The sequence below is a fragment of the Lotus japonicus genome, chromosome 3 (genome assembly GCF_012489685.1).
Source record: "Lotus japonicus ecotype B-129 chromosome 3, LjGifu_v1.2".
NCBI classification, from domain to species: Eukaryota; Viridiplantae; Streptophyta; class Magnoliopsida; order Fabales; family Fabaceae; genus Lotus; species Lotus japonicus.
Window position 1 is genome coordinate 63,113,263 of NC_080043.1, and position 24,853 is coordinate 63,138,115.

General features: G+C 41.3%; 1 protein-coding gene across 1 annotated transcript; it reads left to right on the forward strand.

The window, feature by feature from the left end:
- Window positions 1-21,195: 21,195 nt before the first annotated feature.
- On the forward strand, window positions 21,196-23,032 carry LOC130744491 (uncharacterized). The gene is made up of 4 exons (XM_057596672.1): window positions 21,196-21,476; window positions 21,575-21,602; window positions 21,702-22,721; window positions 22,805-23,032. The coding sequence occupies exons 1-4, from the start codon at window positions 21,196-21,198 to the stop codon at window positions 23,030-23,032; spliced, it is 1,557 nt and encodes a 518-aa protein (XP_057452655.1).
- Window positions 23,033-24,853: the final 1,821 nt, after the last annotated feature.

The window sequence follows — 24,853 nt, forward strand, 5'->3', positions numbered from 1 at the left end:
CTGATGTCGTCATCCGTTTGAGAAACAATTGTATGTGTCTGCCGACAAATGTCTTTTCAAGGATTCGAATTTTGTACTATGATCCTCACAAGCTTGCTTACCATTAAATTAAACTAACATCTTGTTGGTCAACGTAACATCCACTCAAAAAATGAAGTTGAGTGTGAACATATTGTTCAATTCTCATAGTAGAAAGCTTGATCATATGTCATAGTACAAAGGTCTTTTACATGGGTAGTAGTAACATCAAGGGAAATCAATTTAGGACACATAAATAAGGAAACGATATTTAAAGGGCTTATAAAATAATTCGATATATAATTTCAGTACCTCAAAATACATAGAACAAATAACAATATAGGAACAAAGAAGTACAAATATATCAATGATCATTGGCTTCATCCATTTTTCTTTTCCAATGTTTGACCTTATTTCTATTTTTCCATTTTCATGGAATAAAATCATTTTAAATAATCTCATACTAATTTAACAATTCTTAATATATAATTTCACTCAAGTTGCTCTATTCATTTTGAAGCACTTATCCTATAAATAATATTAACAATAAGTCAATAACTAATGATTTTACAGATAAGCTTGCCAAGGAGGGGGTGCAATAGGCAAGACGCTCTTTGGCTTTGTCTCGATAATTTAAGCTAAATTTTCTCTTATGGCTGGAAGTGGCACTTTTGTTGTTTCATTTGCAGCTGTTTAATTTGTGGGGGACTTGCAGAATTCACTGTTGCATACTATGGGTTCCTGTCTTAATTATCTGAATCTTCAAGCTTCTCTTATGGCTAGAAGAGGTACTAGTGTTGTCGAACTTGCTGCTGTCGAATCAGAGGGGGACTTGCTGAGTTCGCTGCTATTTAGTTTTTGTCTTCTTTGTTTTGAAAGTTTCTTTTCTTAGCTGGTTTTCACTACCAAGAAGGCGATGATTCTATTTACCTTTTGCTAAATGCCTCTTCATGTTGTTGAAGTTTAAATACAGGGACATAAGAAGGTTGATTAAATTGTGTTTGTAAAAATATTTCATTGTTGACAACTTAAAAACTTTGTTTCAAGTTTTTTTTAGCATTGCTCATTTGTTAGTTGTAGAATTACAACATGTATAGTCTTGATAAGCAAAAGACATAGTGAGATTGAGATTGAAAGAAGAATAGAGAGAGAATTATTCTTACCCCAAACTCTAACCTACGTCAAGTCTTTGGTCTTTCACTAAGATTTCCACTATAACAAGTATTAGTAGGGCTTCTCTTATTATACTCAAGACTTCTCCTAGAAGTATTATACGGACTTCCTATTACAAGTATTCCTAGGACTTCTCCTACAAGTATTTTTTAAAATGCAAGTTTGTCCGGTGTGTGGTTTAAAAGATGAAACAATACATCATGCCATCCTCTCTTGTCCGCAGGCTCAACTCTCAAGTTATTTGGTTCGTCCCCCCTTGCTTTGAGAACTGGAACCCAGAGTGATCTTTCTTTTACTCCAAGACTGAAGAAGGTTCTTAAGAGTTGCGATGATTGGGGGGCGAGCGTGTAATGTCATTGATTTAGGCTATTTGGATGTGAAGGAATAGGATGAATTTTACTTGCTACCTTCTGTCAGTGGAACATACCATTTCCCTTGCAGAAAGCGTATGCAACTCACAACCAGTACTAGAGGACTCTGCACAAAAGGAACTCGAAATTCTCATTTCGAAAAAAAAAAAGAGATACAGAATTGACCAAAGAACCGCTAACACTTTTCGGTTTGCTCTACATCTTCTTCGTTCAGGAAACGCTCGGCGACGAAGCCTGGGGGATCGTCGATCCCAACCAACCCTGTAGGGGTAACCCTCTTGAACGCCCTCATCTGGCGAAGATCGATCCGGGGATAGAGATGTTCGACTTGGGCTTTGGCGAGGAAAAAGTCGCGGCCGCACTAAAAAACAGCAGTGGCAGCAGCGTCTGACCTCATTTCTTCCTTTAAGGCCTTCGCGTCGAGCTGAGCTTGAGTCTTCATCGTGGATAAAGCTTCATTCTTCTTCGCCAGTTCAGCATAAAGGTGTTAGAGTTCAGTCTCCATTGAAGAAAGGGCTTGATCCTTAGAGGCCACCAGATCCACTTTTGCTTCGGATTCCTCCTGAACCTCCTGCTGAAGCTTCGCAAGGGCCTTCTCCAAATCAGAAATTCTCCTGTCTCGGAATTCCAGGCTAACCTCAGCACGGCTAGTTTGCTCGGCCAACTCTTTGGAAAACGAGGTTTCTTTGGCATTTAGCTGGGCAAGGAGCGCCTTACGCTCCTCAACAAATTCAGCGTTGAGGGCGCGGAGGCGTGCCACCTCTGATCGCAACACCTCGGCATCCTGGGCGGACTGCTTATAATGATGAAAAGCGTGGAACACCGTCGCCAATGCGTTTTATGAAACCCTGTCCAAGCCTTGCTGCTTGACCACTTCATCCATTCTCGCAATTTGCGCTGACGTCAGGGACAGAGAATATGGCAGCCCTCGATTTGCAGAGCCCGGATGAGGGGCGGGACTATGACTGGGCGATGGTGCACTAGCAGATGGCATTAAGTTTTGACCAGGAGGTGGTAGGATAACTTTCGCATCGAGGGAAGACTTGTCGACGGAACAGCCCTGGGCGTGAGGCGAAGAAACTGGAGCCACCTTTGAAGGTCCACCGGGCTGGCTCGACTTGGGAGTCTCCTCAGACTCATAAAAAGCTGCGGAGATAACAGGAGTTCTTTCCCCGCTAGAGGACGATGCAGCAGCCGTGGAGTGCGGTCTCTTTGGGGAAGGGCGAGGGGCCTCCTCGCCGAGAGGCCTTTTCCCACTTACTTTTGACAAGGACGTTTTGTCGCCCTTCAAGTTAATTCGGGGGGAACGAGACGTTCCCTTTCTTCTCAAAGGCGGTCAGAAGGCCCTCACTGACTTGGCATATTTTTCCTGAAGCAAAGAGCGGCGATGGTAAGCTAGCAGAAAGCGGGGAGGACGGAGTAAATAAGGAGAAAGGATTTACCAATTACACGAGTGCAGTCTAAAACCGGGAGTCTAGCCAGGAAGCTGATGACAGCTTTGTCCTCAGGGGTTAGGGAATCCTCAGGTGGGTCAATTACTTGGAGCACCTCTTGGGTCCAATAGAAGGGAAATCGGGCGGTGCCGTTCCTATGGGTAAAAACCTCGGGATACTCATAGGACACCACGACCCTGAAGAACTTCCGAACCAAATCGACGGTAATGTTGGACCAAAAAGGGTTGAAGCGCTGACGTCCGGATCTAGCTTCCAGGGAAACCCAGTTATGTTGCGGCGACAGCTGGGCGAACACGCGATAGAAATAGAAGAAGTGGGAGGGTTCAGGCTCTTGCTGAATCGCGTCGCAATGGATTTCAAAGCATCGCAGGAAAGCCCAACTGTTGGGTGAAGTTGGCTGGGAGCGACATTGATGCTATGAAGCACGGAGCAGATGAAGGGAGAAAAGGGAAACCTAATTCCCAAACTGGTGAACATGTATCCATACGCATAGAAGAAGTGGGGAACACCCACGTGGTTGTCTTGAGGACGGAGCCAAGGACGCTCAGCGGCTATGCACACGCCGTAATACATAAGATTGTTAAGAGGTTTCTCATGGCAAAACCCACCGGATTCCGAAGAAATTTCATAGATGGATGACCACTGATCCAAGCTAGATGGTTGGTTGGGCATCGTCCCGACGGGCAGAGCCCTAACGGTGGGGGCCGGCAAGGATTCTCAGGTCCTCGTTTGGAAGGCAACAATGTCATTTTCTTCAAGCGGAGCATCCCCTGGGGGGGGCAGATCAACAGGAGGAACGCACCGTAAGGGGGTGGCGACGGTGACATCGCGTTTGGAGTTTCTGGTACGGCGCTTCGGTGTCATTAAGAAAAAGGGTATAAGTAGTAAGGGTTACTTTAACGTTGTGGACGTCCGCCGGAAGGAAGGGCGGCGCGTGGGAAGCTATGAAAGTAAAGACAGTGGTTTGCAGAGGGAGATTCTTCATGAAAAGAGTAAGGGGTAAGGGGAACAACGTCTTTATAAGCAAAAGGTAATGATTAAGGGAAACGTGTGAAGGGACGTTGAGGGCAGTTGTTGGAAAATGTGGAGGAAAGGTGGAAGATCGTGCCCCATAACAACGGGGGAAATGATTGCAGTTGCGGGATTTCGGGAAGTGAAAATTATTCAGTAAGTGGAAATTGCAAACGGTTAAAGATAATTGGCCCAGTACCCAAAAATGACAGGCCTTTTGAGGATTCGAGGGGACGTTTCGGGGGAGCAGTTGAGATTTTGCAGACCTAGGCTGCCACGTGTCGTAGGCCCTGAGCGCATCAAGATCTCAAGATTCAGGACACGTGCGTGGCCGCGACGGGGCGAGAAAATCAAGCATCATCGCCACAAGCTTGCTTGTGGACTCAAGCCGCCAAGGGAGCGTGACGAGGCGTTCAAAATTTTAAATTTTTAAGCTTTAAATTACCAAGCCATGTTGGCAATTGCTCTTTATGTCCGTACCTTATGTTTAGCATTAGTTAGTTTCTTACGTCCATTGTCTTGTCTCTTTTGTTTAAAGACACACTTAGCTCTCATGCTTCGAGCTCGGTGTCTTATGGACTTGTGGACTGGGCAAGACCCTAGGGTCCCTCGCCTAGAAGCGCTGGCCTAAGGCGAGGAGCGGACCAGGGACTTGGGTCTTCATCCCGGAGGCACAACTGGCCCATTAGGATGATTTAGAGGCGCTAAGCCCAACTCCCCCAACTATAAATAGGGGAGGGGTACTAATTGTAAAGGACTCTTAGCTCATTTATGAAATAACAAGATTGAAATTTAGTTATTCTCTCTCCAAAGTGGTTACGCTCTCATTCTCTCTAGGAATCTCACATCACGTTCCTTACACCCTAGGTACTATACCTCATCTCAATGTTCATGATGGAACACATAGATTTATACTGGTTCACCCTAAACGATTGGGCTACGTCCAGTACTTGGCCACACCAAGATTTTCTCTAGCAAGTATCAATGACTTCTCCAATACAAGTATTCTCAAGGACTTCTCCTACAAGTATTATCACGGACTTCTCCAAGTATTCTACAGGACTCCTCCTACAAGTATTGTTCAGGACTTCTCCCACAATCTTTACAAGATTAGTTCACTCTATAGGATTTCTCTTCGTTCAAGAGTAAAGGTAGAGAATTTATGGCACTGGAACTCTAAGTGTTTGGGTTCAGATTTGACTTTGGTTCACTTAAGAGTTATGAATCTAAGAGAGAAATGAATAAAAAGATATGACTCTTTTAAGGTATGAGGTTCTCTCTTTCACTTGCAGAAATAAAGGCTTAGGTTTGACACTTAAGAAGTTTCTGCTTGCGCTTTGAATGCTTTGAAGGAGATTGAAATGAATGCTTGAGTTCTTGTCTTTCAGAAATTAATTCTCTTAGTCTTCAATCTTCAAGAGTGCCTTATATACTCGCTTGCTAGTGTTGTAGCCGTTGTGAGACTAAATCCGACCGTTGCTCTAGCCGTTGTGTAATAAGATCAAACCGTTGATTCAAAAGGCTTCGGTTGGTAGCTTCATTAAATGCAAGATCAGAAGCAAGTCTATCCTTTAGCTGGAAAGGTGATGTTTGTCAGCTAGTAGGTGAAAGTAGACTTGGGCTACTTTTTAGACATGGGACAATTGGGAAATATGATGTTGATGGCTTGTCCTTTTCCCTTGTTGGTCTGCGTGCCTTTAGCTAAAGTATCATAGTCTTCACGTGATCTGATTTGAATCTAAGTCAATTGGTTGCCTTTTGATTTGAATGTAGGGCAATTGGTTGCAATCTGACTTTGTCTTTGGCACTCAAAATTTGTCTTTAAGATTTATGACTGATGACGTGGCATTGGACAGTCAGAGTAGATGCGTCTTGACTTGAATGAGTTTACTTGCCAAACAGTCTTGTGATATATGAAGCTTCACTTTTTGTGATGATTGAACGTTGAAGCATATAACACGAATAGAGTTTCTCCTTAAATTCAAGTGTTATAATAAGTTTAGTTTTCAATAGAAATACTTCTATAAAAATTGTTATGATCAAAATAAGATTTTAAAAACGTTATGATGTGTTTGAACTTAACACACTCTGTTGAGAAACCCAGCCAAAATTGCTACTACCTACTGAAGCCCCATCACAGATCCGCCATCGGGCCACCACACTATCTCCTCACCTCTGCGAACGCCGCCCAATTTCTGGTTCAGATCAAAGAATTTTTAGGGTCAGGTCGAAGATCGAAGGGTTCATGGCTCTGGTCGAATGGTTATCATCCCTTCCTTTGTCTCCTTTTCGTGTTCTGTTCTTCATGTCTTCTTCCATGGAGCCTCTCAAGTTTCAACCCATGCTTCTCAACTAGCATGCATTGCTGACACACTCAGAGGTTGAGAATGAGAGAAAGTGGGGATGAAGATGCAAAGCACCGCAAAGCTTCACCGAAAGATTAAATTTTGAGCTTTGGATATGGAGGATGGGTGAGGAAATAGAGAGGTGCAGAGCTTCACCTCTCTGGATATTTGTTGCATCTCCGATCTTGGTTTTGATGAGGTGGGGGATGAAGGTATGAAAAACGGTAGAAAGGGGGGGTTTGAATAACGTTTTCAATATAATACTTCCACCTTATAGATTTTGACAAATCTTTTCGAGAACTAAGTGCTAAAGATAAGAGATAGAAAAGCACACAAGGATTTTTATCCTGGTTCACTTGATAAATCCCTCAAGCTAATCCAATCCACCCGTTAAGGTGATTTCTTCCTTCTTAGAATGAAGGCAATCCACTAATCAGGTAAAGTGTTACAACTGCACTTGAAACCTACAAGTGACTAACAATTACACTGACTTAGCTCACACTAAGATTCACTCTCTTAGTCTTCTCTAGGATCCGATCAACATTGATCTCCTAAAGGTAACTAAACAAACTGTTTAAGAAAGAAGGTTTACAAGAGATTTGCTTCTGAAAAGCTAATAGTAAACACAATGAATTCAGATGAAAGAATGCTTAGAAGGTTTTTGAATATAGCTTGCGCGTGTGTAATTCTTCCAACCGCATCTTTCAAACTTCAGCCTCTATTTGTACTCCAAGGATTATGGTTTGAACGCTGCATGGAAATGCTACCGTTGGAGGGCAGTTCTGGAAATTCCAGCTTCTGTTGTGGCTGAGAACGTTAGGTAGGTCGTCAAGAAAGTACATTTGCTTTTGTACTTGGATAGTGACTTGACCTTTAAACCTAGGAGACTTCTGATCAGGGGAATGCTTCATGTTGGAACTTGTGAAGCCGGTTGATCAGAGTCAGAGGGAAAGCACAGATCCTCTGACCGTTGTATCTTCTGATTCTGAACTCAGAGGGAAGTACATAGTCTTCAGAGTTTCTTGCTTCTGGACATCAGAGTTTCCACTATTCAGCTTCTGGATCTTCAGAGTCTTCCACACCATCAGAACATTTGAACCTTCAGAGTTTCTTGGTTGTCAGAACTTCTGGATCTTTAGAGTTTCTAGTGACTGAGTCCATATCAGAGCTTGTATAACTTCAGATCTTCTGAAGCATTTCTTCTATTCATAGTGAACATAGATGTTGCGAAAGCGTTGCTTGGGTCACTCTTTATGCACAGTGCTTCTGATTTGTGTGAGATTGAATTGAGGTCAGAGCCTGTAAATAGCACACTCAGAAAAACACGTTAGAGTACCATAATTGTTCATACTCAAATGTTAACTTGTAATCATCAAAACATAGAGTTGTACTACTCGATCAAAACTTGATCTTACAATCTCCCCCTTTTTGATGATGACAAAACTAAGTATTTTGATGAACAATTCTTAAACAATAAACTGAATTCACTCAGAGTTTAGAGATATAGAATAAGACTTATCCTGATGTGAATAGTTTATCTTGCTCATTCTGAATCCAAGTCACAGCTTGATTCTGAGCATAGCTCCCCCTGAATCTAAGACTTGATGAAAACGTTAGAAATGTCTAGATTCTGAGCTAAATAATGTAAGAGTTCAGAGTGAAGGCGCATGACATAGATGAAAATAGAATAATCAGAGCGCATAAGTATTCAGAGTCAACGTTAAGTGGTATCAGAGTCAAATATAATCACTTGAGAAGAAGTGAAATGTATTCCTTGTATTTGCCCATTGACACATCTATGGTCATAAAAGTGGAACTCTTAAATTCTCCAAAATAAATCACACTACACATCAAAAACTAGGTGTACTCCCCCTTTTTGTCATAAGCAAAAAGTATGGGGTGTGAAAAACTCAGCTTGAAGTACAGGGTACTCCCCCTCAGAGAAGGTCTGAGTGAAAAGATGGAGAAATAAACGCGGTAAGAATGAGAGTTACGCGAAGTAAAGAATGGAGTTAATGCAGGAGAAGAACGTTTACCACCGGCCACGGGAGTAAAGAGAACTTCAGTTACCAAGGACTTAACCTCGAGAAACTGTAGGAGCAATAACTTCCAAGGAGAGAATGAAGCTTATATAAAGCGATTTAGAAAAGGGTAAGCTTCACAACTCGATCAATTCCATAAAAAGAAAAAAAAATAATGGCATCATACACGGTAGCACTGGAAGAGCTCAGAAGGAAGGCCTTCGAGGAGGACTTGTTCCTTAATATAAGGCATCCAGATGGTACAAGGACCATACTCGAGCTGACAAGGACACTGCTTGAGGAGGACCTTCGTCCAGAGCTGAAGAACGACTTGAAGGAATTCCTTGCTTTCGTGGAGGAAGTTCAAGAAGTCAGCCAGCTTGAGCTGAGGCTACTGGAGGAAAAGGAAACCATAGAGAAGAAGCTCAAGACGACAGAAGAGATTCTGGAGAGGAATGAGCTAAACGTCAATCTCAACAACATCCAGTATTCACTGGATCGTCTGGAGAGAGAGAGGTCAGAGCAGCGCCAACAGTGCAGAAGAATGAGGAGGGATCCTCCATTCTAGAGTTTAGGAAAGAAAATGTATGATGTAAAAACATAATGATTATGAATAAAGAAAAAAAAAATTTGCAAACACAGTGTGACAAATATATATATATATGTATGTGCAAAGATAATCACAAACTAATCAAAGCATAATAACTAAAGTAACTTAAAGAAAATAAAAAGAAGTTAAAATAAAACAAAAGTTAAGAGAGAAAACGAAGAGATCCTAAGACTAGGGCTTGTCAGAGCGACGCAGAAGTTCCGTAAGAATTTGCTTCATGTCCAGCAGCAGAGACTCATGAGTATCAAGACGTTGTTCCATGATGTCGAGTCTGGACGAGCTTGACTGTGTGGAGCTAGAAGGAACATTCTGAGCAGAGTGATGAGCTGGAATGGAAGCAGAAGCAGCAGGAGTAAAGACCACCGGTGCAAGTGCTTGGCATCTAAGGGCTTCAGCTTCAGCTTCAAGTCTCTCAGCTTCTAATCTGGCTTGTTCAGCTTGAGCTACTGCTTGACGTGCAGCTTCCTCTGCTTGCTCTTTCTTTCTTCTGGCCTCTTCAACAGCTTCAAGTAATTTATTTCTTTGTTGTTGTTCATGAAGAGCCACCCTTCTTGCAAACCTCTGCTTTGCATCCTCGATCCTCTGATCCCTTTCTGCAGTCAGATGCCTCATCATAATAGGAACCTGAGCTACTAGCCAAGTACTCAGACTATTCCACTCTTCAGCAACAGATTCAGCATTCTCACTCAGGTCAGTGTGACCTTGCACGTTGCGTAGCATCAATGAAGCTTCATGATTAAAGACATTAATGCACTCAGAGAGAGAGGTGGGTCTGAGGTAAGCGTAGGGAACTATGGAGATGTTGGTTTCAGGAGAGGTTGGGTGATTGCTACTGTTAGCTTCAGAAACACCTTGAGGAGAGCCAATGTTAAAGGTTTGGACATGTGGTTCAGAGGCTCTAAGGTGAGGTTCAGAGGTTTCAACCAGAGGATGGGGTGATCTAACCGAAGAGTGGTTAGACACAGAGTGTTCTGGTTCTGGTTGAACTGGCTCTTTTTCTTTTCTGACCTCCATGAATTTACGAAGTGACTCAGAGTTATTGGAAGGTGAGGAGTCAGCAACGTTGGTTGGGAACGATACAGGAGTATAGGCAGTTGAAGAATCTGTATCAGTGGTTCTGGCAACCGGACGTTCTGATGCTCTGGGGACAGAGTGATGTGACGTTCTGGGTTCAGGTTCTGGTTGGACAGGAATTGTGATTTCAGGTCCAGAGGGTTCAAGAATAATTGGTTCTTGTTGAATTGTGATGGGTGAGGTTGGTTCATCTGGACGTGGGGTTTGAAGCATATTCCACAAAGGGGCTTCTTGTTGGGAAGGTTGGAAAAAGGAAGACCTTGGGGAATTTGGTGGAGATGTGGCTTGGACAGCAGGTTGAGACTCTGGGATTGTAGTGAGTTGGGTGGAGGTGCGTTTGAGGAGGGTAGAAATGGGAAGTGCATCAATAGAATTTAAATCATCATCAGATTCAATGATAGCAGACTTACTTGTACGCACGGCAGAGCGAGTCACTCTGGCAGAAGTCTCCGTCCTGATGACTGCAGCAGCAGGTTCCACACGTGTAGGCTTCACCACGATTCTGACTTGTTTCTTCTTCTTCTTGGGAGGAGAAGGACCATCCTCATTATCACCATCATCACCATCATCTGACTTGGTGGTTTCATCATGTTTCCTCTTAGGCTGGTCAGCCTTCTTCTTCCTCTTCAGAGGGACATCAAATTCTTCAGAGGATTCTTCTAAGACCATCTTCCTCTGAACTTTCCTCTTGGGAGGAGAGTCAAACTCTTGAGCTGGGGGCAATCTTCTGAAGAATTCATCTACATCAATCTCAAATCCTTGTTCCTTCAGATCAGCAATATAACACAGAATTGCTTCAGGGTTGTCTGCTTGGGTCCACAGAGGGAAGTCATTCAGAGGCACCCTTCTTTGTCTGATTTCAGCAGACGTATCTTCATGAGCAGGGGCTATTTTCGTCTTGACCAAGCCCATCTTCTTCAGGGAATTGGCAGTGAAGACATCACTGACGATTGTAGACAAATCTTCAGTGCAGCCAGCATTGATCAGATCTTGTACGAAGTTGCTCTCAATGAAGAGATCTGATAGCAGTCTCCCAAATGGAATGTACTTGATGGCAGACTTGATGGAGGCAGTAGTCCTTGACTTCCTGATACATTCCTTCAGATAAGAGAACAAGAAGAAGGGGAGGCAGATCTTCTTCTTATCTTGAATGAAAAATAACATCGCCTTCTGGCAGAAGTTGATGTAGTCTGGGGAACTGCCCTTTGGCCTCTGATTGATGCAGTGTAGCAGAATCTTGTGCCAGATTCTGAGTTTGGGATGAAGATCCACCACCTTGTAGTCAGTCTTTCCCGGTTTGTATGTGGTGTACAGAGCCTTGTTGGTTTCATCCTTGGTTCTGGGTTTCAGCTTCGATTCAGTTAGTTGAAATCGATACCCAGTTGCAGTGTCTGCACCCATCAGATTTACAATTGACTTCTCAGTGATGATGATTCTCCTTCCAGCAATGTAGGAGACCACTTGAGTGTCATCGCAGTCGGCATGCTTCCAGAATTCCTTGACCAATTTGTCATAGATTGGTCCTCTGAGCCTGTTGAAGTACTCTTCCCAACCCTGAACTTGAACTTCAGGACGCAAGTCAAACCCATTTGCAGCAAGGTTGTCTAGGTCGAATCTCCATTCTGCAAGTACTTGAAGTTCTTCAGGAGCATACACGCAGTGAACGGCACAGCCCCGTTCTGCGATTGGGATCATCTTCTCCGACGCTTGACCTTGATTAGGATTCTCAGGACCCATTTGGCCTGTAGCTTGACCCACTACCATGTGAGGGAACCTGGTTGCCTCGGCAGCTTCAGTTCTGGTTTGTCTCACCATTTTTGGAGTCAGTTGAAGGTTTTGGGTTGAAGATGAAGTTGAAAGATGAATAGAGAGCGAGAGAGAGATCGTGGGTAAGAAGTTTTGAAAAACTGAAGAGAGAGAGTGTAAAACCGTAAGTGTAGGAGATCGTGTGTGTATAGTGGGTTTTGACAAATAACCGTTGTTGATTCAAAAAGCAATTTAAAATCAACGGTTAAAAATTAAAGACATGATAGTAACAGTAAATACACCTATCACACGCAGGAGAGAAGCACATCAACACTCATTACAACAGACTTGTCAGCACGGGCACAAGGAACTATGTATCAGAGATACTGACACACGTTTACTGTCTCAGCTTCAGAGTCAGCACCAATGGGTACATAAACTCTGATAGAGTTACCTTCTGGACTAGACATCTTCTGATGAAGAAGCATCATAGTCAGAGGTTCTGATCCATCTTCATGCTGGACAAAAGTCCATATTCAGATTTTTCAGAATGAAATTAAATCTATCCTCTGCTAAGGGCTTTGTAAAGATATCTGCCCATTAATGATCAGTATCAACAAACTTCAGAAGAAGTACGCCCTTCTGTACATAATCTCTAATAAAGTGATACTTTACCTCAATGTGCTTTGCCCTAGAATGTAAGATAGGATTCTTACTCAATGAAATTGCAGCAGTGTTATCACAATAGATTGGGATATTGCTCTCAAGGATTTGATAATCCTCCAGCTGATGTTTCATCCAGAGCATCTGAGTGCTGCATATTGCTGCTGAGATATATTCTGCCTCTGCAGTTGATAGTGCAATGGTTGATTGCCTCTTGCTCGCCCATGAGACTAAGTTGCTTCCCAGAAATTGACAATTTCCAGAAGTGCTTTTTCTCTCTGTTCTATCTCCAGCATAATCAGCATCACAATAACCTGAAAGCTTATACTCTGATGTTTTCTTATACATCAAGCCAAGGTTAGTGGTACCTTTCAGATACCTTATGCTCCTCTTAACCGCAGTTAAGTGGGTTTCCCTTGGATCTGATTGGAAACGAGCACATAAATGAACACTAAACAATATATCTGGCCTAGATGCAGTTAAGTATAGAAGTGAACCTATCATACCACGATAGAGCTTCTGACAAACTTTACCACTTGCATCTTCTTTCTCCAGAATGCATGTAGGATGCATTGGAGTCTTGGCCACTGTAGAATCCAGCATATTGAACTTCTTCAGAAGTTCTTTAGTGTACTTGCTCTGATTGATATATGTTCCTTCTGGTGTTTGATCAACTTGTATTCCCAGAAAGTACTTGAGTTCTCCCATCATACTCATCTCAAATTCAGCCTGCATCATCTCAAAAAATTCTTTGCATAGAGATTGATTAGCATAACCAAATATAATATCATCAACATAAATTTGCACAATTAAGATATCATCTTTGTAAGTTTTGCAAAAGAGAGTTGTATCTACTTTACCCCTTACAAACTTATTCTCCAGAAGGAATGAGCTGAGTCTCTCATACCATGCTCTGGGAGCTTGCTTCAGACCATAGAGTGATTTCTTCAACTTGAACACATGGTCTGGGTTCTTCTCATCCTCAAAACCTGGGGGTTGATGAACGTAGACTTCCTCTGATATGTATCCATTTAGGAAGGCACTCTTAACATCCATCTGATGTAGAATTATGTTGTGATTCACTGAGAAAGAGATCAACAGTCTGATTGCTTCTCGTCTTGCTACTGGAGCAAATGGTTCATCTTTGTTGCCCAGAATCAATTCCTTAGGGTGAGCTGCAGTGATTCTGCTCTTCTTCAGAGTTTGTGAATCAGAGGGACCAGCTTCTTCTTCTGGTTCATCTTCCTCTAGCTCAGCTTCCTCTGGAGCCTTGCCTTTGTCAGAAACATTTATACTTAAATCTGCAAATTTCTCAACTAGCTTTGACTGGTCAGAGTCAAGCTTATCGTCAAATCTAACATGAATAGACTCTTCAATAGTCTTTGCATCAGTATTGTAAAATCTAAAACCTTTAGATCTATCAGAGTAACCAAGTAATAGACATTTAGAAGACTTAGCATCAAATTTATGCAATCTATCCTTAGTATTAAGAACATAACAAACACAACCAAAAGGATGAAAATAAGAAATGTTGGGTTTTATGTTCTTCCACAATTCATAGGGAGTCTTATTCAGAATTGGTCTCACAGAGATTCTGTTCTGAATGTAACACGCTGTGTTTACTACCTCTGCCCAAAAGTGCTTAGCCATGCCAGTTTCTTGGAGCATGGTTCTAGCCATCTCCTGAAGAGTTCTGTTCTTCCTCTCAACAACACCATTTTGTTGAGGAGTTCTAGGACAAGAGAAATCATGTGCAATTTCATAGGAATCAAACAGACTCTCAAACTTGTCATTCTCAAACTCTCCACCATGGTCACTTCTGACACGCACAATCCTACAAGCCTTCTCGTTTTGCACTTGGGCTATGAAGGTAGAGAACACAGCATGAGACTCATCCTTGCGGGTTAGAAACTTTACCCATGTCCAGCGACTATAGTCGTCAACAATGACCATCCCATATCTCTTGCCACCTATAGACTCAGTTTTCACTGGTCCAAAAAGGTCGATATGCAGAAGTTCCAACGGCCTTGAGGTTGAGACAACATTCTTTTCCTTGAAAGGGACTTTTGTGAATTTGCCTTTCTGACATGCTTCACAAAGAGCGTCTGAAGCGAACTTCAGAGTGGGCAAGTCCCTGACAAGGTTTAGCTTGCTCAGCTGAGAAATCTTTCTCATACTGGCATGCCCTAACCGTCTATGCCATACCCATTGCTCTTCATTAACAGACAGAAGGCACTTCACATTCTGAGCCTCCAACTCAGATAATCTGATCTTATAAATGTTGTTCTTCCTCTTGCTGTTAAAAAGAACAGAGTCATCGATCTGACTTACAACCCGGCAGGACTTTTGATTAAAGATAACATCATAACCCTTGTCAGCTAATTGACTTATAGACAATAATTTTTGAGTTAAGCCGTCTACCAATAACACATTATCAATGCATGGACTACTATCTACACAAATAGTACAAGTACCAACAATTTTACCCTTTTCGTTGCCACCAAAGCCAACTTCACCTCCAGGCTTGAGTTTTAGCTCTTGGAACATACGCCTTTCTCCCGTCATGTGACGCGAGCATCCACTCATTTTCATCGTCTGAATTAGGATCTCCTTCTGATTCTGAGTCAGAGTCAACAGCTTCCTTTGACTCTGCTCCTTTGTCTTTGACAATGGCCATGAGTCCTTGGACTTCACCATCAGAGTCAACATCCTCTGACTCTGATTCATCAAAAGTCACCATCAGACTTTTCTTGGTCTTGAAGTGCTTCTTTGGCTTCTTGTCCTTCTTCAATTTTGGACAGTCACTTTTGTAGTGTCCTGATTCTTTGCACTCAAAGCATGTGACTTCCTTAAGTGAGGACTTCTTCTGACCTGAGGATTCAGACTTTCCTTTGGCCTTTCCAGAGCCTTTGTACTTGCTCTGCCTGTGCTTCCAGATTCGGTTGAGTCTTTTAGAGATCAGAGTCAGCTCATCTTCATCAGAATCTTCTGATGCTTCTTCAGATTCTTCTTCTTCAGCTTGAAGAGCTTTTGACTTCTCTGCTTTAGCCTTCTCAGATTTGGATTTTAAGGCTATTGACTTCTTCCTCAGATCTTGCATCTCTGAGCGCTTCAGCTCATGACACTTCAGTATGCTGATGAGTTCTTCTAAACTCATATGCTCAACATCTCTCGTAAGCTCTATTGAAGTCACCAAGGGCATCCAGCTTTCAGGGAGACATCTGATGACCCTTATGACATGATCTTTAGTTGTGTAGCTCTTGTTGAGAGGTCGTATTCCAGCTACAAGCAACTGAAATCTGGAAAACATTTCTTCAATGGACTCGTTTGGCTCCATGACGAAGGATTCATACTTTTGGATCAAAGACAATGCCTTTGATTCTTTGACTTTCTTGTTTCCTTCATGAGACATCTTCAGGGATTCAAAAATGCCTTTTGCATACTCACGATCTGTAATCTTCTGGTACTCTTCATACGAAATAGCACTTAGAAGAATTGCTCTAGCTTTGTGATGTTGTGAGTAAAGCTTCTTTTGATCTGCAGTCATCTCTGACCTTGGGATCTTCTTGCCTTCTTCATCAGTTGGACGCTCATAGCCATCCACAATAATATCCCAGAGATCTGCATCGAAACCCAGAAAGAAACTTTCAAGTCTATCTTTCCAATATTCGAACCTTTGACCGTCGAACATAGGAGGCTTTGCATTGTAACCATCTCTTTGAGTTTCACTGGTGGTAGCCATTGTTTTTCACACCGGCCCGGATCACTGAACACTGTTAGGTGTGGTAATCAGAACTTGCGCTCTGATACCAATTGAAGGTATGAAAAACGGTAGAAATGGGGGGTTTGAATAACGTTTTCAATATAATACTTCCACCTTAAAGATTTTGACAAATCTTTTCGAGAACTAAGTGCTAAAGATAAGAGATAGAAAAGCACACAAGGATTTTTATCCTGGTTCACTTGATAAATCCCTCAAGCTAATCGAGTCCACCCGTTAAGGTGATTTCTTCCTTCTTAGAATGAAGGCAATCCACTAATCAGGTAAAGTGTTACAACTGCACTTGAAACCAACAAGTGACTAACAATTACACTGACTTAGCTCACACTAAGATTCACTCTCTTAGTCTTCTCTAGGATCCGATCAACCTTGATCTCCTAAATGTAACTAAACAAACTGTTTAAGAAAGAAGGTTTACAAGAGATTTGCTTTTGAAAAGCGAATAGTAAACACAATGAATTCAGATGAAAGAATGCTTAGAAGGTTTTTGAATATAGCTTGCGCGTGTGTAATTCTTCCAACCGCATCTTTCAAACTTCAGCCTCTATTTATACTCCAAGGATTAGGGTTTGAACGCTGCATGGAAATGCTACAGTTGGAGGGCAGTTCTGGAAATTCCAGCTTCTGTTGTGGCTGAGAACGTTAGGTAGGTCGTCAGGAAAGTACATTTGCTTTTGTACTTGGATAGTGACTTGACCTTTAAACCTAGGAGACTTCTGATCAGGGGAATGCTTCATGTTGGAACTTGTGAAGCCGGTTGATCAGAGTCAGAGGGAAAGCACAGATCCTCTGACCGTTGTATCTTCTGATTCTGAACTCAGAGGGAAGTACATGGTCTTCAGAGTTTCTTGCTTCTGGACATCAGAGTTTCCACTATTCAGCTTCTGGATCTTCAGAGTCTTCCACACCATCAGAACATTTGAACCTTCAGAGTTTCTTGGTTGTCAGAACTTCTGGATCTTCAGAGTTTCTAGTGACTGAGTCCATATCAGAGCTTGTATAACTTCAGATCTTCTGAAGCATTTCTACTATTCATAGTGAACATAGATGTTGCGAAAGCGTTGCTTGGGTCACTCTTTATGCACAATGCTTCTGATTTGTGTGAGATTGAATTGAGGTCAGAGCCTGTAAATAGCACACTCAGAAAAACACGTTAGAGTACCATAATTGTTCATACTCAAATGTTAACTTGTAATCATCAAAACATAGAGTTGTACTACTCGATCAAAACTTGATCTTACAGGGGAGAGGTTCTGAAACTGGGAATTGCCGGAGCTTCGCCGGTGACATGGCCGCCGCTGGTCAGGTGGACGAAGAACGCTGGATTGGGGATGATGAAGAGGATTTATAAATTTACATTTTTATTCTTTTTATCGTCACTTAATCTTAACCATCCAATAAAAGAATATTCCAAGTTAGATCCAACGACATATGATGATGATCCACCGGTGGACAAGTTTGAAGTGGGCACCGAAATCAAATATCTGGACCCAAACCTTATTTAACCCATTAGACTATGTACGACGGTTTTAAGATTCAACACCCTCCTTTTTCACTTTTTACACTCCACATCATCTTCTCTCTCTTCCACCTAATAATTCAACACACATTCAACTTTTACTCACTACAATGATTTTGTTTAATAAAATTCAACACCTTACCCCACCCCTTTTATTTCATATTTTTATTTTCATTTATGTTTATGTTTTTGTGATTATATATTAATAACGATTATCAATTTAAATTAAATTAAAATAATTAAGAGTTAATTTTTTTCTTTCTAATTTAATAATTTATTTTTTAATTTTATATTCTTAGTTAATTTTTTGGAGGCTAAAAAGATGTTTAGAGCTACAAACAATAGTTTATTGGAGACTAAATAGAAAAACTAGAGAGAAAAATGTAATTTTTTTCTGTGTCCAAATCAAATGAACCAAGTCTCTATTTATAGACAAAAAAAAAATGATGAATTTTGGTGGAAGAAAATAAAAAATAAAATTAATTTACTACGAAATAATTGACCCCAAATAATTAAAATGAGATAAAAATCTGGAAATCACAACAACTAATGAAATTTTGCCAAGTGTATTAAGTGACCCCACTTACTATACATTCAACTAGTTGAAAATATTCAACAAGCTATTCAACACCCAACTCCAATGGATTCAACAGTTGAATGGGGGATGTTGGTTGAATGGGGGATTCAACATCCCCATTGTAGCTAGTCTTACTCGAATGTTAGATTAAATATTAGATTAGGATTGGATTACACATAAAAACTCTTTTTAAAAAATTTAAAAAATGAAAATAGGGTTAAATATGTTTTCCGTCCCCGAACTTTCAGCGAGTGCTGGTTTCCATCCCTCCCCGGAGTAAAAGCTGAAAAGGGTCCTTGAACACCATGAAAATAGCTGGCTTCCATCCCTACCGGAGTGAGGGCTTCGACCACCGTAGCCACATGTGTCGGTAAGCTGACGTGGCTGCTCCACGTCAATTAATGAGGCTGAGTCGCTTTTTTTTCTTTTTTGTTTAAAAATAAGTAATTTTCTAAACTCTAAATTAGTCCCTAGCAATCCTCTAATTATCCTAGCCTAACCTAACCCATCTAATCCCAAATCCCACTAACTTAAAATCCCAAATTAGAATCTGCAATCCACAACTCACATATATATCGAACCTCAACATCGCTCACCATCGTTCCTACCGCTCACCATCGTTCCTACCGTCCAAGCATCGAAACTCAACATCTTTCACACCACTCTTCGCAATCGCTCTCATCACGCTTTGGAAGTTGCTCTAATCACTCTCTAGAACTCCTTTGCACTTGGTCTCGTCACTTGCTTTGCAAGAACACAGGTTAGTGGTTTGAACCCTAACTTCATTTTCTTTCATCGCGACTATGTTTTGGGTAGATTAGTGTCTTCTATTTTTCCTTGATTATGTTTGTTGTTGAGGCTTATTTGAGTATTTGGATGTGGTGTGGGTTTTGGTTTGAACACAGGTTAAGGTTTTTTGAGTAATCGAATGTGATGTGGGTTTTGGTTTGAACACAGGTTAGGGTTATTTGAGTATTCAGATGTGGTGTGGGTTTTTGTTTGAACACAGGTTAGGATTATTTGAGTATTCGGATGTGGTGTGGGTTTTGAGGATTTTACTTGTTTCTATTTCTAATGGGTTATTTGGCTTTGATTTCAATATTGTATGTGTGTTTGGCTATTTTTGGTTTCGATTTCACTCCTGTATTTTAGGGGATTTTGGGAATTTAACTGAACAAGTTTGAATGCAGGATGTCATTCAATTTGGTTGTTCATTATAAGGGGTTTTTTTAGAGAGCCTTACACGAACTACCTGAACTACAAACGAGGCTGCATTGTCAAGAAGCGTGGAATTGATCTTGATACTTGGAGCTACTTTGAATGTGTTGATGTTGTGAAGGACTTGGGGTATGCAAGTGGTAACTTCAAAATGGGGTGGAGGACACGAGAGGACATTCATGCTCATATCTTTAGACCTATATTGTCTAATGATGATGCAATGCTACTAGGGACTTATGCAGTCAACGATAGGGTGGATGTTCATCTATTTGTTGAGCATGAAGGGGAAGAAAACCCAAGTCAGGAAAATGCTCCAAAAGATGACCCAAAAAGGCCTGCTCCAAATAAGCCTTTCAAGCATCATGCTAAGGTGGCTACACAAGCTCATCCTGCTAAGGTGGCTACACAAGCTCAAGCTGTCCAGGCTCCAACCAAGAAGGCTACCCCAACAAAAAAGCTTTCCACCCAGCCTGTTAGGAGATCAAACATGATAATGTTCTATGGAGGTACATCTAAGAAGAACAAAGGCCCCCCTGTAACTGTTGTTTTGTCTAGTGATAAGGAAGGTGATGAAGCACAGCTCTTCCAAATGGATGTGCAGTAGAAACAGGTTAACCATAAGCAGAAAGAGCCTATGGTGCAGCAGAAACCTATGGTGCAGCAGAAATAGGTTAACCATAAGCAGAAAGAGCCTATGGTGCATTAGAAAGAGGTGCACCATAAGTAGAAAGAGCCTATGGTGCAGCACAGAAAAAGGTGCCCATGAAGAAGAGTGATGTATCTCTGAGTAAGAACCAGAAGCTGAAACAGGTTACTATTGATCCTGTTTGGAATGAAGGTGAGGATGATGACACTTATGTACCCAGCTCTGACAGTGAAGATTCAGTTTATGGAATCTACTTCTCTGACAGTGAAGAGGAGAGGGATGCACGTGCTGATGATGATGGGTTTGAAATCCCAACTGTTGGTGTCGCTGAAGCACTCTTAAAGAAGCAATTGAAATCCATGGCTACTGGTATAATGCAGGTACATGATGTACAACTGGATCCTCATGTCCCACATGCAGGTGATGGTGTGGATGTGATTGAACAAGATCATGAAATTGATTTAGGTTATGATACTGAAGAGCTAATCAGTTCTAGTGAGGATGGATATGAGGGTGCTAATCAGAGGAAGAGGAAGAGATATGAAGAGTTTCATGAGGAAGACATGAGGGAAAATTTCAAATTCAAGGTAGACATGCAATTCACCTCATTGGAGCAGTTTAAAAAAGCAGTAAGAGACCATTCGCTTCTCAATGGAAGAGAAGTTACAATCCCTAAGAATGACTCTGTTAGAGTAAGAGGAGTTTGCAAGAAGAAGTGTGGATTTGTGGTGCTTTGCAGCAAGGTTGGAGGGAAGCACACCTTCAACATCAAGACTCTGAAAGCTGACCATTTATGTGGTAGGGTCTTCAACAAAAATTCTGCAACTTCCAAATGGATTGCATCCAAGCTCATTGACAAGGTTCGGATTGCAAGAAAGGTGAGGGTTAATGAAATAGTTGATGAAGTGAAAGTGGGATTTAGCTGTGGTATCACAAGGTGGAGAGCAAGGAGGGCCAGATAATTGGCAATGGAGATTGTTGAGGGGGATGCCAGGAGACAATATAGCCTGCTATATAGGTGCAGTGTTGAACTGAGGAGGGCATCACTTGGGAATACCTGCAAGATAAATTTGGATACTCCAGTTATGGGTTTGATGCCTAGGTTTAAAAGATTTTACATGTGTCTGGAGGGGTGCAAGAGAGGTTTCATTGCTGGTTGTAGGCCTTTCATTGGCCTAGATGGCTACCATTTGAAAACTCAATTTGGTGGAATTCTTTTGTGTGCAGTTGCTAGAGACCCGAACGATCAGTACTTTCATTTGGCTTTGAAGTTGTTGAATCTGAGTGCAAGGAAAGCTGGAGATAGTTCCTTGATCTCCTATTAGGTGATATTGGTCCCAACAATAGATGGATATTCATTTCTGATCAGCAAAAGGTAACCCATCCATCTTTTCTAAATGTATTTTAATTTTCATGTTGTCATAATCCCATAATATAACCACAGTCAAATTCTTGGTCTTTGTTTGTTTTTTAGGGACTTCTATCTGTATTTGATGAGCTCTTTCCTGGAGTTGAGCACAGGTTCTGTCTAAGACACATGTACGCAAACTTCAAGAAGATGTTTGGGGGTGGAGTGATTATAAGGAATCTCATGATGGCTGCAGCTAAAGCTACTTATAGGCAGTTATGGAATGAAAAGATGATGGAGTTGAGAAGTGCAAATGAGGCAGCATACACTTGGTTGATGGCTATTCCAACCTGGACTTGGTGCAAACATGCCTTCACTCACTACCCCAAGTGTGATGTCCTTATGAACAACTTGTTTGAGAGTTTCAATGCCACAATTATTCTAGCTCAGGACAAGCCATTTCTCACTATGATGGACTGGATCAAAACATACATCATGGGAAGATTTTCTACTTTCAATGAGAAGTTTGCAAAGTATAGTGGAGAGGTATTGCCAAAACCTTTAAAGAGGTTATCCTGGGAGGTGAACAAGAGTGCTTCATGGCTGCCAACACAATGTGGTGAAGGGAAGTATGAGGTTAAACATGCAATTTCTGGAGAAGGGTTTACTGTTGATCTAAATAGACACTACTGCATTTGTAATTTCTGGGAGCTGGTGGGAATACCCTGCAGACATGCATGTGCTGGGATGTCATATAGTAGACACAACCCTGAAGACTTTGTCCACATGTACTACAAAAGGGATGCGTATATAGCAACTTATGCACATGGGATTAGTCTAATCAACGGACAGAAACTCTGGGAACCAACTGAAGACCCAACAATTCTTCCACCCTTGTATAAGAGGGGTCCAGGCAGGCCTAAAAAGCTAAGAAGAAGAGACCCTCATGAGGACACTGAGCAAAGGTTGAACAGAGGTGTGGCCATACATAGATGCAACAGATGTGGCCAATTTGGTCACAACTTAAGAAGCTGCAGGAACCCAATTATGAACACAGATCCACTGCCTAGCCAGCAAACTCAACCAATCAACCCAAATCCACAACTTAGTCAAGTAATCAACCCAGATCCACAAACTACTCAAATTGTAAGTAGTTCATATCACAACTTTGTCAATATGCATATAAAGTCTATCTACAAGATTATGCTTACATTTCATATACAATTCAGGTTCGAGCTGAAGATATACTACCTCAGTTGAGAGAGAGGTGGAATGAAATCATTGGAAGAGTACCTCTAGTGAATCCAGATGAAGTGCCACAAGTTGGAGTTCATGCTGCAGATATGGATCCAGTTGCTGCAACTACTGTTGATCTTCAGGGAGGAGTATCTCAGATCTCAGCAATTGATGAGGGAAGAGAACTTATTGAGGGGGGGTGGGTGGGTCGGTTATGTTAGTGGCTGTAAGGGAATATGCTTTTTGGTTGGTTTTATGCATATTGCAGACATGCACATGGGTGCCTAGTTGATGTAATATTTTGTTGTTTAAGTTGGACCACTAAGGCCAAACCTGGTTATTATATTGTGTTGTATTTTGAGTGGATGGACCACTAAGTAATGTGTTGTCTTATTTTATTTTGAGTGAATGGACCACTAAGACATAATGTGCTGGCTTAATGTATTTTGAGTGTATGGACCACTCTCACTGCTTATTATATTGTCATGTATTTTGAGTGGATGGACCACTTTCATTACCTTAAGTCTTGAGTTTCACATTTCATGGCATTATGTTGTTTAATTTTTCTTCAGATCATCACTTTATGTAGTTCCCTTTAGTTTGTATCAATTGTGATGTTCATGATAAAAGTCTATGGCTTGTCGCAAAAGCACCACCATCTGTTCCTTTACCAATTATCATGTTCATGGCTAGGACAGAATGTTGGTTAGTATCATCTAAACTTGAAAATTCGTGGCACTGAGAAGCTACATAAATGTTTACAAACAACTCTTATCTACTTTTCTAGGCACACCAAGAAAAGACTCCAATATGAGAAACAAATTAGAAAACTGTTACTGAGAAGAGCCTTCTACTGTTACTACATTAAGGATAAAAAAGCACACATTAGAAAGAAATGACAAATTAGTTTATGTTTTGGAATAAGATGACAGCACACATCAAATGTTTCAACCACAATCATAAATTGTCATTAATTGAGAACCCATAAGTTTGGTACACATAACTTTAGTACACTTCAAACTAATACTTTACAGGGTCCCTACCTGGGGTGTACAAGACCCGGCCCTACCCGCCAACCCGTCCCGGCCCAAGCCTTTCGGGCCGGAACCCGGCCCGATCATTAAAAGATGTCGGGTTAGGGTTGATCATTGAGTTATCTGGCTTCGGGTCGGGTCGGGTTCGGGTTGACATTCGAGCCACCCGGCCCATCCCACATATATATTTTATAAAATTTTAATTTGTTATAATGGTCAAAATATGATAGATGATGCTCAAGTTTATCTTACCATGTGGATGATATGAAAATGTTTAACATCTATCTTACTAATTAAATAAACGTTGGTTAAAAGATGAACACTTTCATGCTTTAACAAGAGAAAATCATGTAATGCACATGTGAGACAAGTGAAGAGAGATCAAACAAAATGAGTGACACGTGCGTATAGATCAAATAAAATGTAAACCTCTCAAGTGCAATAGATTATGACATAGATTATGCAAGAATTGGATCATTTCAAGCTCTTTCTTCTAAAAAATAGTTCTCACTTGTAACCCTTTTAGTATGTTATTGTCTTTAAATTTTATAATTAGTATTAAATAGTCTTAGATTTATTGTCCCTCGTGTCAACCCGGTCCCGTCCTACATAGACCCGTCCTAAATTGGACCCGCATATTGTCGGGTTTCTTCGGGTCTAGGGACGGGTTAGGGTCTAAGAATTGGCCCGATCAATATTTAGGGCCGGGTTAGGGTTAACTAAAACCCGTCCCAACCCGTCCCTTGTACACCCCAAGTCCCTACTGTCCAAATGATACAACAAAAACTAAGATTATCATCAGCAGAATAACAACAACAAAGGCCAAGTTCTTCTTTTTCATTTCACTCTCCAACTGCCTATAGAGATTGGCATTTTTCTTTTTCATATCCTCAAGTCTCCTCTTGCTATCTTCCAGTTTCTTTTTTCTTTCCTCCAACTCCTATAAGGTTTTCATCAGTTGAACTACATAGTACCTTTGTGCACCATCCAAACCAGCCTCATCATCCC